The sequence below is a fragment of the Borostomias antarcticus genome (genome assembly GCF_949987555.1).
Source record: "Borostomias antarcticus genome assembly, chromosome: 18".
Taxonomy (NCBI): domain Eukaryota; kingdom Metazoa; phylum Chordata; class Actinopteri; order Stomiiformes; family Stomiidae; genus Borostomias; species Borostomias antarcticus.
In genome coordinates this window covers 24,239,521-24,254,869 of record NC_140251.1, presented here as the reverse complement: position 1 = coordinate 24,254,869, position 15,349 = coordinate 24,239,521, and the positions used below count along the sequence as shown (strand labels likewise).

General features: G+C 44.2%; 1 protein-coding gene across 1 annotated transcript in view; it reads left to right on the top strand.

Annotated features, from left to right (window-relative positions):
- ptprz1a (protein tyrosine phosphatase receptor type Z1a) overlaps positions 1-15,349 on the top strand; it is a gene marked incomplete at its 5' end in the record, with an annotated part of 201,377 nt that overhangs the window by 78,712 nt on the left and 107,316 nt on the right. The window contains 2 exons of the mRNA XM_084452851.1: positions 4,778-4,962; positions 5,200-5,326. Coding sequence (XP_084308977.1) covers positions 4,778-4,962; positions 5,200-5,326 — 312 coding nt within the window. The remainder of the gene's footprint in view (positions 1-4,777; positions 4,963-5,199; positions 5,327-15,349) is intronic.

Sequence of the window (15,349 nt, the reverse complement as noted above, 5' to 3'; positions counted from 1 at the left end):
GCGTAATCTAGATGACACTGCACTAGACTATTGGCTAGTAGTTGTAGGCAGTTATATGCAGTTATATTAGAAGATAGACACATTTGACGAGGACATGCATGAGAAAACAGATTATCTAACTTTTTGTGTTTTTTTTAAAGCGTTTTACATGGAGAAAACATGAATGAATGAATGAATGAATGAATGAATGAATGAATGAACATGAAGAGTAAGCTGATTCATAAATACACAGGACAAGATGTGGTAAACAATGCAGGTTAAACACCAATAGAAGCTAAATATAGATTGCCAAACAAACAAGTGATATCACCATCGTCAAAAGCAACACCATAGGAGACATCAAGCTACGCCGTCATAGGTCTACAGAGTCACTCCTCAGATGGCACCACACTAGCTATCCACAAAACTGTTCTAGGCAGCTGGTTTGTAGAACCCACTCAGCTGCAGTCCACAAAACTGTTCTAAGCAGCTGGTTTGTAGAACCCACTCAGCTGCAGTCCACAAAACTGTCCTAAAACCACAATATGTTCCTGGTGCGCATGGGGTTGTCACCAGTGGACATACAGTGAAGCAGACTACCCCATATTGCCGCCTTCATGTTGTCCACTGAACGCTGGTTATTGAGAATTATTGTAATAATTCTCAATAACTGTAATCATTTTGTAACATTTTGCATTTATTGGCAGTCAGCTTACCTACCTCTGGGTCCACATCTGCATATGCCTGCCTAATCTGCTCTCTGCTTCTGTGCAAGGACTCCAGACCTCTCTCTATTTCAGCAACTGAAATTAAAAGTTTATTTGGTCAGTTTATGGATGCATGTAGAAATGCCACAGGTAGAGAAAGGGAGACTACTGTGCATATGTATAGGCTTCTGATATTGGCGAGAGAGAGAGAGAGAGAGAGAGAGGGAACACGTTTCAATAGCCTACCTGTCACCCTCTTGTCATGTTTCTGATACGTTTTCAGATGAAGCCCTGGGATCCCTAACACTTTACTAATCTTTTGGAGAGCTGCATACCCCAACCCTAACTCGTGCGCTAAGAGGACCATCCTCACATTGACATCAAATGCAACATCATTCCTAGTTGTATCATGAAGCTGAGTCGATGTGTAGACACTTTTGCGATAGCCATTTCTCACAAAGACTGCACTCTAAGAGCAAAGTACTACAGAACCCACTATTCTGAGGATCTATGTTAATTTGAAGACCAGTCCCTGCACAATTAGGACAAATCAACCCAGTTATGAGCTAATTCAAACGCGCCGCATCTCTCTGCTGCTCACTGGACATGCTAACGCTAGCCTCATCTCCCTGCTGCTCACTGGACATGCTAGCACCGGCTGATAACAACTTGCGCGAATAGGCACCTTATATCTCATAAATGTAAACCTTTCCATTTAGTTTCTCTTGTTTTCTGTTCAACCTTGCGGGCAAACACTGTTGTCGTTGTTGCTTATTACGTTTAGAACGCTTTACAGACGGCATTGTTTGGATTAGATATCAGGAAATGTAAACGTGTCACATGACGCGCTGAACCAATCACGTTCTCAGAAATCAACAACAGCCAATGAGATTTCACGCTTAGCATCAAACCCGCCTTTGTATTTCCACAATTGGTTGCTGATACAAATGAAACTATCAGGTTTGGTTGCAATAACATTGCGCTCGAGAGCCAGATCTTTCTAATGATACCTCACATGAGCCGGTCCAAATAACGCCCGCGGTTCGGCTCGTTTCGAAAGAAGGCTAACTTTTGGTCATTTTCGGAAGAATCTACAGACGCAAAAGGACTTAATGAAGTAAAATAAACATCTTAATGCATATTTTTTATGTTTTATTTCCACTCGTATGAAATAAGACATGTTATGGAAGCAACTAGCACAAAATCTCAAATTTGACCAGGGCTTTGAAAAATGATGTTTTCACCTACCGTGTCTCCCCTTAAGGATTTGTAGGCACAGCCAGGAAATCTCTCTCAATGTCAACCACACCCTCAAAATCACTCATTTAGAAAAGTTAGAGAAGAGTTCAGACTATAATTCACTTGTGCCACTCATTCTAACAACACATTCACACATAAAGGTCAATGCAAGACCCAGTTAAACTAAAATAGAAACATTTTGGTATAAATTTGTGCCACTCATTCTAACAACACATGCACACATAAAGGTCAATGCAAGACCCAGTTAAACTAAAATAGAAACATTTTGGTATAAATTTAGGTATGGGAAAAAAATATACAAACAATCAGTCAATCCGGTTCCTTTGAATAACGATTACAGCAATGACTACAGAAGTTCTGTAAAGGAAAAAAAAAAAAGACAGATCTCATACAAGTAGCTTAGAATAAATGTCAAGAATAACTTTGCCTTTCTTGTTGTTTACAAACCCAAGAGACTCAAAGTACCGTTCAATATCAATAAAAAACAACTTAAAACATGGGGTAGACTTGCCAAATTTAGCCTTGTGAATATGAAATTTCCCTAACAAAATAAAAAGACCAATAATAGTAGAAATATCCGTATCCTTATATACAAAGTAAGTAATAATATCTTTACCTTCAATTGTGACACTATAGGTGGTCTTATCAAAAATATGTTTTTTAATATCTTCACAAAAATCTGATGCTAATGGGGCAGCCAAAGAATAGATGCGTTAAACTTTCCTGTTCAGTTTTACAGAATGTGCATTTGTTATCAATCTAATATGCAGGTTTGTTGAGTATATTATGTGATATTTTTAAATGTACTTCTCTTGCTTTATTTGTGATAAAAAAAATTAATGGAACAAGCCACGCTTTCCGCCAGTTAATATCTGTAAAATGAGAGTTCCAAAAAATTTTCCACAAGGACTTACTTTTCTAGCATTACAGAAACATTTTCTAATATGACTATTAGTGCAGTGTTTGCTCATAAAATCAATACAATTTATGTAGTAGGTAAAGGTTGACTTTGGAACCTCATTTTGTTTACTATAGCTCTTCAACACCAACATACCACTAGGTATAGATTTGATAACAAAGTTGAATTCTTGGGATTTGACGGGGAATGCTTTCTCTCAAAAACATTTGTAAGTGATTAACTGCCCATTTGAGTCAAATACATATTTTATGTAAACAATACCCTTATCAACCCAGTTTTGCAAGTAAAGTGACTTGTTCCTTTTAGTGACATATGCATTATTCCAAATGATTGACCTATGTGGAGAGAAGTTGTGGGAGTAGCATAATGTCCATGCTAATAGAGCTTGTTGATAATAACTGGAAAGTTTAACTGTTAACTTTGTAATGTTAAAGTCACACTTTAACAGGAAATCTAGCCCACCTACTGCTTTGAAAATATTATGAGGGATAAAGTACCACAACGACATTGGAGCCTTTAAACATTCTTTCAGCCATTTTACCTTAAAAGTATGATTCAAGTCCATAAAGTCCAGTAATTCAAATCCACCATCAGCTCTTGATCCAGAGAGAAGTCCTTTCTTCAAGTGATGATGGTTATTCTTCCATACAAAGTTGGTAAATAAGCTATTGATATCTAGTAGAATCTTCAAGGGACAGTGCAGGGTAAACGAACCGTGAGACCCCCTCAGCCTTAGTGAAAAGCACCCTACCTAATATCGAAAGGTCTCTTTGAAGCCACAATTTAAAAATTGTTTTAGTTATTTTCAATTTAGGGGAAAAGTTGAGATGTTGGCGTTCTTTAACATTCTTACAGATATGAATACCAAGGTACTCGACCTCCTTCTTAACATTATTCTAAGACTGTCTCATCTTCTACTTCTACTTCTTTAAATGTTTAATGTGATTAACTAGTCATGCATTGAGGTCTTAATGTGTTCCATTATGCGCTTGCTTTCCTCTGTTAACGGTAACCAGGCGGATGTTTGCTAGCCAGCAACTGTTTTCTCATACATGATTTGCCTATAGAATCAATGAATGATGAATCAAACCATGTTGAGAGCTCTTCCCAGCTAACCCATTATTTTCATGTAGGCTAGGCTGACCAATCACAAGAGGGCAGTCCCTCCCTTGGTATCCACCCCAAATTGTCAATCAGATTTTCATCGAGCTCGCATAATTTAACGTCGAGCAAGAGAGGCCGGTTCGCACACGCAGAGCTACACTGTGAGCGTTGAGCTCCAGTCATTTGCAGAGGTAGCGGGAATTATTTCCTAGTACCTTCGTCTGGTACCACTCCCATCCCGGGAATACTAACGGTTGATCCCCAGGCAGGCGACCCTTCGGTTTTGGCGGCCAGGTCGACAGCGTGCAGAAATCAAGTGCATGCGAGCAGAACTTAACTGAGCGCGAGGAGAAAGTGCTCGACTAGCAGATACTCTCGCGCGTGGTGACTCCACACGCCCGCGGCAGCCTGTATCGCTCTCGGTTGTTTATTTGTTCGCGAGGACCTATATCGTGCGAGTGCGCAGTTAATATCTGCGTGTGTGAAATAACATAATCTGCTCGTGAGTGTGTTTAACACGCTCTTGACTTTTGACAGAAATGTGATGCCATATCAGTCACCCAGAAATCAAGGCCTTGTCTCCACACTGTCCGTTCATTAGAAATTGGATGGGAGCACATAGCTCTACCCAATGCATCCAACCATGTAAAGAACTTTATCGCAGCGGCTCCCTCTCTCTCAGCCGTAGCTGTACTGGAACTCTTTTTCAGGAAAATTCCTAGCATTGCTTGTCCCCTATGCTAACGCATGTATGTTAAGCTCACCCATCTGGTCTGTGATGCTGACCCATCCGCTCCCCTCCGCCCAGTCTGCAGCTCGGAGCCAGAGAGTGTGGAGGCGGCGCCCCACAACTACAGCACCCTGCTGGTCACGTGGGAGCGGCCCAGGGCTGTGTACGACGCCGGGATCGAGAAGTACTCCGTCACCTACCGGCTGGCCCAGGGGGACAACCCACCCACGTTCCAGTACCTGACTGACGGAGACCAGGATGTGGTGAGTGTGGGGGGGGTTCTCTCCCGGGGGAGATTCACTGACTAAACCCGTCTTCTAGACACCAGCTATGATGTCATGGATGTATAACACCACTACAACCATAGTAAGAGTAGGAAATAGAACTCAGTGGAAAGTCACGCAATTGCTATGGAACTAGATGCAGGTGAGATGGATGGATGGATGTCTAAAACTGCAAGGAGCCCCAGACATCCTATTGTAAACACCTCTGTCCACCAGGGGGCGATCCTCCAGGACCTGCAGGCCAACACCAGTTACATGGTGCAGGTGGTGGCGGTGTGCACCAACGGTCTGTACGGCCGTGTGAGTGGCCATCTGACGGTCAACATGCCCATCAACGACCCTGGTAAGAGCGGCCACGCCCACCCCTCCCTTCTCTACAGAGACCGAGCCTAGAGGTCACGACCTGACATAGAAACCTGTTACTAGAGTTAACCATGTGACATATAAGCCTGTTACTGGTGGATGACAGATGTGGTTCTCATATAGCACTGTAGACTGATCTTTTAACCCGTAACCTGTACCCTGTACCTGTAACCTGTACCCTTTTTTCTAGTGGCGTGCCTTCAAAAACCAGTGCAGTCTTGTTTGATCAGTCCCTCCAGAAAAACGTGGGCAAAAATCCTTGATTATGCAATGGAATATGCAGGGTTTTTATGTGATTTTATGCGTTGAAAATGCAGGGATTTTCTGAAGTTGCGGGAACTTGCGAATATTGCGAGAATATGCGAAAAATGCAAGAACCTGTCCTGTATTTTCGTGCACACCCCACTCTAATGCATATAGCCTACACTACGTCTTCACATGCTTGGAATGATACGAGAAATAAGAAAACCATAGCCTATGCGAGAGCGCCTAGACCAGGTACGGTATAGACCGGCGTCATGATTGAAGGCAGCCTTAAAAGGCAGCATTGGAACTTATAAACAATCCCCGATGTCTGGTCTCTGTGGTCGTCCAGGTCATTTGCTATTTCCAAGTTTATCAGACCAAACATTTTGCCCATGTCTATGATCTGATGTTTATTGATTTGATCTTAATATAATCGATGCAGCTGTGCTTTAGCCTACTCTTATTGGCTATTTATTTCCTTCATTCATGATGAGAATAGCAGAGGACTTTGAACTTGATATATTAAACAGAAATTGGTGCAATTCACTAGAATGCAGGAAATGAGATGTCTGACCCTCATAATCTCATGGGGGAGGACCCCCAGACCCCTGCTTGATGTGTGTTCCGTGAGCATGGGACTGCTGGCAAGGTCTCCCTCATCTTTCCCCATCGAAGGTGGCAACCCTACAAACGAGGTGAAAAACATTAAAACTTGAAGCAGAAAAATGCAAAATCAAGTATGAAATCAAGCGAGCCCCGCATATTCCAAGTTTTTTGAGTTCAGTAATTATCGCGGTGAAAATGCGCTCTTTCTAAAATGATGTGACCCTTGCATAATCTGCGCCTTTTGCCTGATTATGCAATGAATTATGCGATCGCATAATCGCGTTTTTCTGGAGGGACTGTTTGATGTTCAGCAGTTGTCCTTGTGGTAGTAAAGCTGCTCCATAGTGTTGTACAATATCTTAGATGGCTGTATAGCAACATATTGTTTCTTCTAACTCAAACATTCTCACCAAGTCTTAATTATTGCAATCTTTCAACTTCAACTCCAAAAGAGAGGCCAAATCTTAACCGTACTTCTACCTGTGAGATGTGAGGTAGCAAACTACTACCTAGATCTTCTCACCTGTGAGGTAGCATACTACTACCTAGATCTTCTCACCTGTGAGGTAGCATACTACTACCTAGATCTTCTTTATTTTTTTTAAACATGTTTTTTTTCTATATTCCTAAGATGTGGAAAGAGCATGTTTGGTTTGAGGTCAAGGGCCATTTCCTGGGTCACAAAAAAGACAAAGCCATCATCTATATTTTTGAAATGGCACCCTCTCCAGCTATCACAGTAAGATGCTTGCATGTGTGCAGCTCACGATGTGCACTGGAATGTTGGTAACTGTATTTGCTGACTCAAGTTAATAATAAACTAATATGTCTTGCTAAAAATCTTCTGCATCATATTTCAGTATGCATGAATGCACTTTCTTAAAATGATGTGACAGTTGTGTAACTGAGTAAGTTGTGATCCCAACAAGTGTGTAATGTTGTGGCATCATTGATGTAGTGATCATGCCCCTCGTCATCAGACCACTGTGGACCCTGGTTGTGTATTCATTCATTCACCCGTTCCCTCTCCATTTCACTTTTTAAAAACCCGCCTCATGCTTCACAAAACCGTCTGATCAGGCCTCCATGATGTGTAACTTGCAGTCCCCCATTCAGGTAAGAAGCCCCAGTGTCCCAAGAACCCTCTGAGTGTGTGAATGTGTGAGTGTGTGACTGTGTGAATGTGTGAATGTGTGAGTGTGAGAATGTGTGTGTGAATGTGTGAATGTGTGAGTGTGTGAATGTGTGAGTGTAAGAATGTGTGTGTGAATGTGTGAATGTGTGAGTATGTGAATGTGTGAGTATGAATGTGTGTGAGTGTGTATGTGTGTGAATGTGTGAATGTGTGAGTGTGAGAATGTGTGAGTGTGTGAATGTGTGAGTGTGAGAATGTGTGAGTGTGTGAATGTGTGAGTGTGAGAATGTGTGTGTGAATGTGTGAGTGTGTGAATGTGTGAGTGTATGAGTGTGTGTGTTTGTGTGAATGTGTGAGTATGTGAATGTGTGAGTATGAATGTGTGTGAGTGTGAATGTGTGAGTGTGTGAATGTGTGTGTGAATGTGTGAGTATGTGAATGTGTGAGTGTGTGAATGTGTGAGTATGTGAATGTGAGTGTGTGTGTGAATGTGTGTGTGTGAATGTGTGAGTGTGAATGTGTGTGTGTGAATGTGTGTGTGTGAATGTGTGTGTGTGAATGTGTGAGTATGTGAATGTGAGTGTGTCTGTGAATGTGTGTGTGTGAATGTGTGTGTGTGAATGTGTGAGTGTGAATGTGTGAGTGTGAATGTGTGTGTGTGAATGTGTGAGTGTGAATGTGTGTGTGTGAATGTGTGGATCTACCAGGTGCATGATGGGTCTCCAGACATCCCAGACGCCAAACTGCCATGTGTGTGCATGTTTGTGTGTTTATACTCTGCTTTGTCTCGACCCAAAAGTACTTCCTTGTGTTCATGACCCAAACAAATGTTTGTGATCTGAGTTCTGATGGTCTGTTTTCCTCCTGTGATTCCCCTCTCACACCCCTGTGATCACAGCCCTGTTAGACCAGTAACACACCCCTGTGATCACAGCCCTGTTAGACCAGTAACACACCCCTGTGATCACAGCCCTGTTAGACCAGTAACACACCCCTGTGATCACAGCCCTGTTAGACCAGTAACACACCCCTGTGATCACAGCCCTGTTAGACCAGTAACACACCCCTGTGATCACAGCCCTGTTAGACCAGTAACACACCCCTGTGATCACAGCCCTGTTAGACCAGTAACACACCCCTGTGATCACACCCCTGTGATAGACCAGTAACACACCCCTGTGATCACACCCCTGTTAGACCAGTAACACACCCCTGTGATCACACCCCTGTGATAGACCAGTAACACACCCCTGTGATAGACCAGTAACACACCCCTGTGATAGACCAGTAACACACCCCTGTGATAGACCAGTAACACACCCCTGTGATAGACCAGTAACACACCCCTGTGATAGACCAGTAACACACCCCTGTTAGACCAGTAACACACCCCTGTGATAGACCAGTAACACACCCCTGTGATAGACCAGTAACACACCCCTGTGATCACAGCCCTGTTAGACCAGTAACACACCCCTGTGATCACAGCCCTGTTAGACCAGTAACACACCCCTGTGATAGACCAGTAACACACCCCTGTGATAGACCAGTAACACACCCCTGTTAGACCAGTAACACACCCCTGTTAGACCAGTAACACACCCCTGTGATAGACCAGTAACACACCCCTGTGATAGACCAGTAACACACCCCTGTGATAGACCAGTAACACACCCCTGTGATAGACCAGTAACACACCCCTGTGATAGACCAGTAACACACCCCTGTGATAGACCAGTAACACACCCCTGTGATAGACCAGTAACACACCCCTGTGATAGACCAGTAACACACCCCTGTGATAGACCTGTAACACACCCCTGTGATAGACCAGTAACACACCCCTGTTAGACCAGTAACACACCCCTGTTAGACCAGTAACACACCCCTGTGATAGACCAGTAACACACCCCTGTGATAGACCAGTAACACACCCCTGTGATAGACCAGTAACACACCCCTGTGATCACAGCCCTGTTAGACCAGTAACACACCCCTGTGATCACAGCCCTGTTAGACCAGTAACACACCCCTGTGTTAGACCAGTAACACACCCCTGTGATAGACCAGTAACACACCCCTGTGATAGACCAGTAACACACCCCTGTGATAGACCAGTAACACACCCCTGTGATAGACCAGTAACACACCCCTGTGATAGACCAGTAACACACCCCTGTGATAGACCAGTAACACACCCCTGTGATAGACCAGTAACACACCCCTGTGATAGACCAGTAACACACCCCTGTGATAGACCAGTAACACACCCCTGTGATAGACCAGTAACACACCCCTGTGATAGACCTGTAACACACCCCTGTGATAGACCAGTAACACACCCCTGTGATAGACCAGTAACACACCCCTGTTAGACCAGTAACACACCCCTGTGATAGACCAGTAACACACCCCTGGGTTAGACCAGTAACACACCCCTGTTAGACCAGTAACACACCCCTGTTAGACCAGTAACACACCCCTGTGATAGACCAGTAACACACCCCTGTGATAGACCAGTAACACACCCCTGTGATAGACCAGTAACACACCCCTGTGATAGACCAGTAGCACACCCCTGTTAGACCAGTAACACACCCCTGTTAGACCAGTAACACACCCCTGTGATAGACCAGTAACACACCCCTGTTAGACCAGTAACACACCCCTGTGATAGACCAGTAGCACACCCCTGTTAGACCAGTAACACACCCCTGTTAGACCAGTAACACACCCCTGTGATAGACCAGTAACACACCCCTGTGATAGACCAGTAACACACCCCTGTGATAGACCAGTAACACACCCCTGTTAGACCAGTAACACACCCCTGTGATAGACCAGTAACACACCCCTGTTAGACCAGTAACACAACCCTGTTAGACCAGTAACACACCCCTGTGATAGACCAGTAACACACCCCTGTGATCACAGCCCTGTTAGACCAGTAACACACCCCTGTGATAGACCAGTAACACACCCCTGTGATAGACCAGTAACACACCCCTGTGATAGACCAGTAACACACCCCTGTTAGACCAGTAACACACCCCTGTGATAGACCAGTAACACACCCCTGTTAGACCAGTAACACACCCCTGTTAGACCAGTAACACACCCCTGTGATAGACCAGTAACACACCCCTGTGATAGACCAGTAACACATCCCTGTTAGACCAGTAACACACCCCTGTTAGACCAGTAACACACCCCTGTGATAGACCAGTAACACACCCCTGTGATAGACCAGTAACACACCCCTGTGATAGACCAGTAACACACCCCTGTGATAGACCAGTAACACACCCCTGTGATAGACCAGTAACACACCCCTGTTAGACCAGTAACACACCCCTGTGATAGACCTGTAACACACCCCTGTGATAGACCAGTAACACACCCCTGTGATAGACCAGTAACACACCCCTGTTAGACCAGTAACACACCCCTGGGTTAGACCAGTAACACACCCCTGTGATAGACCAGTAACACACCCCTGTTAGACCAGTAACACACCCCTGTTAGACCAGTAACACACCCCTGTGATAGACCAGTAACACACCCCTGTGATAGACCAGTAACACACCCCTGTTAGACCAGTAACACACCCCTGTGATAGACCAGTAACACACCCCTGTTAGACCAGTAACACACCCCTGTTAGACCAGTAACACACCCCTGTGATAGACCAGTAACACACCCCTGTTAGACCAGTAACACACCCCTGTGATAGACCAGTAACACACCCCTGTGTTAGACCAGTAACACACCCCTGTGATAGACCAGTAACACACCCCTGTGATAGACCAGTAACACACCCCTGTGATAGACCAGTAACACACCCCTGTTAGACCAGTAACACACCCCTGTTAGACCAGTAACACACCCCTGTGATAGACCAGTAACACACCCCTGTTAGACCAGTAACACAACCCTGTTAGACCAGTAACACACCCCTGTGATAGACCAGTAACACACCCCTGTGATCACAGCCCTGTTAGACCAGTAACACACCCCTGTGATCACAGCCCTGTTAGACCAGTAACACACCCCTGTGATCACAGCCCTGTTAGACCAGTAACACACCCCTGTGATCACAGCCCTGTTAGACCAGTAACACACCCCTGTGATCACAGCCCTGTTAGACCAGTAACACACCCCTGTGATCACAGCCCTGTTAGACCAGTAACACACCCCTGTGATAGACCAGTAGCACACCCCTGTTAGACCAGTAACACACCCCTGTTAGACCAGTAACACACCCCTGTGATAGACCAGTAACACACCCCTGTGATAGACCAGTAACACACCCCTGTGATAGACCAGTAACACACCCCTGTGATAGACCAGTAACACACCCCTGTTAGACCAGTAACACACCCCTGTTAGACCAGTAACACACCCCTGTTAGACCAGTAACACACCCCTGTTAGACCAGTAACACACCCCTGTGATAGACCAGTAACACACCCCTGTTAGACCAGTAACACACCCCTGTTAGACCAGTAACACACCCCTGTTAGACCAGTAACACACCCCTGTGATAGACCAGTAACACACCCCTGTGATAGACCAGTAACACACCCCTGTGATAGACCAGTAACACACCCCTGTGATAGACCAGTAACACACCCCTGTTAGACCAGTAACACACCCCTGTGATAGACCAGTAACACACCCCTGTTAGACCAGTAACACACCCCTGGGTTAGACCAGTAACACACCCCTGTTAGACCAGTAACACAACCCTGTTAGACCAGTAACACACCCCTGTGATAGACCAGTAACACACCCCTGTGATAGACCAGTAACACACCCCTGTTAGACCAGTAACACACCCCTGTGATAGACCAGTAACACACCCCTGTAACACACCCCTGTTAGACCAGTAACACACCCCTGTTAGACCAGTAACACACCCCTGTGTTAGACCAGTAACACACCCCTGTGATAGACCAGTAACACACCCCTGGGTTAGACCAGTAACACACCCCTGTGATAGACCAGTAACACACCCCTGTGATAGACCAGTAACACACCCCTGTGATAGACCAGTAACACACCCCTGTGATAGACCAGTAACACACCCCTGTGTTAGACCAGTAACACACCCCTGTGATAGACCAGTAACACACCCCTGTTAGACCAGTAACACACCCCTGTGTTAGACCAGTAACACACCCCTGTGATAGACCAGTAACACACCCCTGTGATAGACCAGTAACACACCCCTGTGATAGACCAGTAACACACCCCTGTGTTAGACCAGTAACACACCCCTGTGTTAGACCAGTAACAGCCATCATGTTCTCTACAGTGCTCTATGTTACAGTAGTGTTGAGTTTGACAAAGGCACTTTGTAAATCCAATCTATTATTATTATTATTATTATATTATTATTAGGTGGGCTAGCTTGCAAAAGCTAGCCGAACTTGTGATATTCCCACTATTCATTTCTTTCTTTCTTTCTTTCTTTCTTTCTTTCTTTCTTTCTTTCTTTCTTTCTTTCTTTCTTTCTTTCTTTCTTTCTTTATTATTATTCACCCCAGTTTTTGTCTCCTTAACTACTTCTTCATACTTTGTGCTAGAAACTTCATTCAAACTTTGAAATGTTCATAATGTTTAGCTCTTTAATGGATCCATTCAGATTTTTGATATTTTTTATAGTTTTTTTTAGAAATTTTACTTTTAAAACTCTTTTTTGTCCCATTGAAACAGCTTGAAACTGTTTTTTGGAATGTTCAGAAAATTTATGTTTTTAGAGTGGTGGCAGCAGTTGCTTTGAAAATATTCACACATTTTGTAAACTGCTGGCACTCCTACAGTTTTGACAGCTCACACACATATTATATATCAAAATGTTCACACAACTGTGCTGATTCGTACAATGTAAGTATCTAAGTTGTGTGACTTACAGTTTTCGCTGTATGACAACTTGTTCGCAACTGCGCTCCCCATTTAAACATATGGTGCCGCACTAACTTTTGAGCTGCTAATTTTGCATTTGTACCCTTTTTCTAACTTGTCGCCATGCCTACAGTGTTTAAACTATACAGACATATTATACATAGAAATGTTCTGCAAGTTCTCACAATTCCTATGGTGTCAATATATAAGCTGTAACATTTATAGTTTTCGCGATAGAGCTGTCTGAAGTGGACCATGTCTAGGATCAGAGTGTCAGTTGGGATTAGAGTGTTGGCAGCTGTTGCTTTTTTTGAATTGGTGTGCATGTGCAGCCTCTCTTAAAGGTACAGGCACCCTATTATAACTAATGTGGTAGAACAGAACTCAGCCAAAGTGGAATAGAGACACATGATCTTCACTGGTGGGGGCCGGTGGGAAGCCTGCAGGCCCCCAGGATTCGAAATCTAAAGTGGAGCCCTATTGAACCGCGCCATCTTGGAAAAAAAACGCGTCACTGATACCTTTGACATGTGCAGTCGCGAAAACATTTTCTTATCCAGACATCTTAGTTTTAGTAGGTGGTATTCATTCTGTTTCGAGCTCGGCGGGTTAGCCGCAAACTTCATGCCGCCTGGCTGCCCATCGCTTTGTTGTGAACAGAATGAATACCACCTACTAGCAACAAAACATGTTCAGTCACAATTATACTGTTAAAACTAAGATGCCTGGATAAAAAATAAAACAATTCCAACAGATATATTTGACGAAAGTAGATTAATAAGCAAGCCGCTTTTCATTGCTAACTAGCGGGGTGAGCCATGAACGCAATCTGTTCGTGGACTACAACAACGCGTCATTGATACCTTTGACTGCACAAAGGTATCAGTGACACATTTTTTTCAAAGATGGCGCGATTCAATATGGCTTCACTCTTTCGAGCAGTCAGTGAATGGAGTGACCCTATCCAGTTCTATAAATACATCCATGGTAGCCCGGAGAGGAGTACTACGTCCCTGACTGGCTATGACCGAAAGGGGCGGAGCCTCGCCACCACGCCACTATTCAAACCACAGAACCCACTTTTCAACCCCTGAGTGGGCTAGAGACACACAGTCTTCAATGGTGGATGCATGGAAATTGCCCGGAGGTCACTGTACTGTCCCCAACTAGCTGTGACCCAAGGGGGCGGAGGCTAACCAGCACGCCACTATCCACGCCACGGGCCCCACAACTCAGCCCCTGAGTGGGCTAGAGACACACGGTCTTCACCGGTGGAGTCAGGGAGGTGGCCCGGAGAGGGGTACACTGTCCCCGACTGGCTCTGACCTGAGGGGGCGGAGTCTCACCACCACGCCACTATCCACGCCACAGGCCCCACAACTCAGACCCTGAGTGGGCTAGAGACGCACGGTCTTCGCCGGTGGGTGCATGGAGATTGCCCGGTCCATAGTAGTTCTAGCAGTAGCTGTTACATACAGCTGCAGCAGCTAGCCCACCTCACATTTTCTCCAGGAAATGTACTTTCTACTTATTATTATTATTATTATTATTAATGTTGTTTTGTTCATTATTATTATTATTATTATTGTTATTGTTATTGCTATTGCTATTGCTATTGTTATTATTATATTCACAAAGGTTCCAAATCCAGACTCATTATGTCTTCAATGACTTTGAGATTCATCAGTATGTTGGGAAATACTGGACTGATCTCAGGCTCCAGAGGGTTTTATCAAGCACTTCTTCCAGAAGACCAGTCTGTGGATTGGAATATATAGTATGACTCAAATGCTCCAAACTCTGCAAGGAAGATGTCTGCCTGAACATAAACAGAATGGTTTCATATCTGTTTAACACCGTCTGTCAGACCCCTTGTGGGTTTTCTCTCTTTCGTTTTAGTTGAATTCATGTGACACCTTTTTACCTTTTGATTTTTTTATTCTTGCTCTAATATTTTGGGGTTTATTTAAAAATACTCATTGCCACTTTTTGCAACATAGTTTGGGCCCTTACTGACCCATTGACTGACCAGCTGTGTCTGTGTGTATGTGAGAGGTGCTATATCAAATTCACCTGCTTACTATTGTGAAGCCTATATGATAATATGAT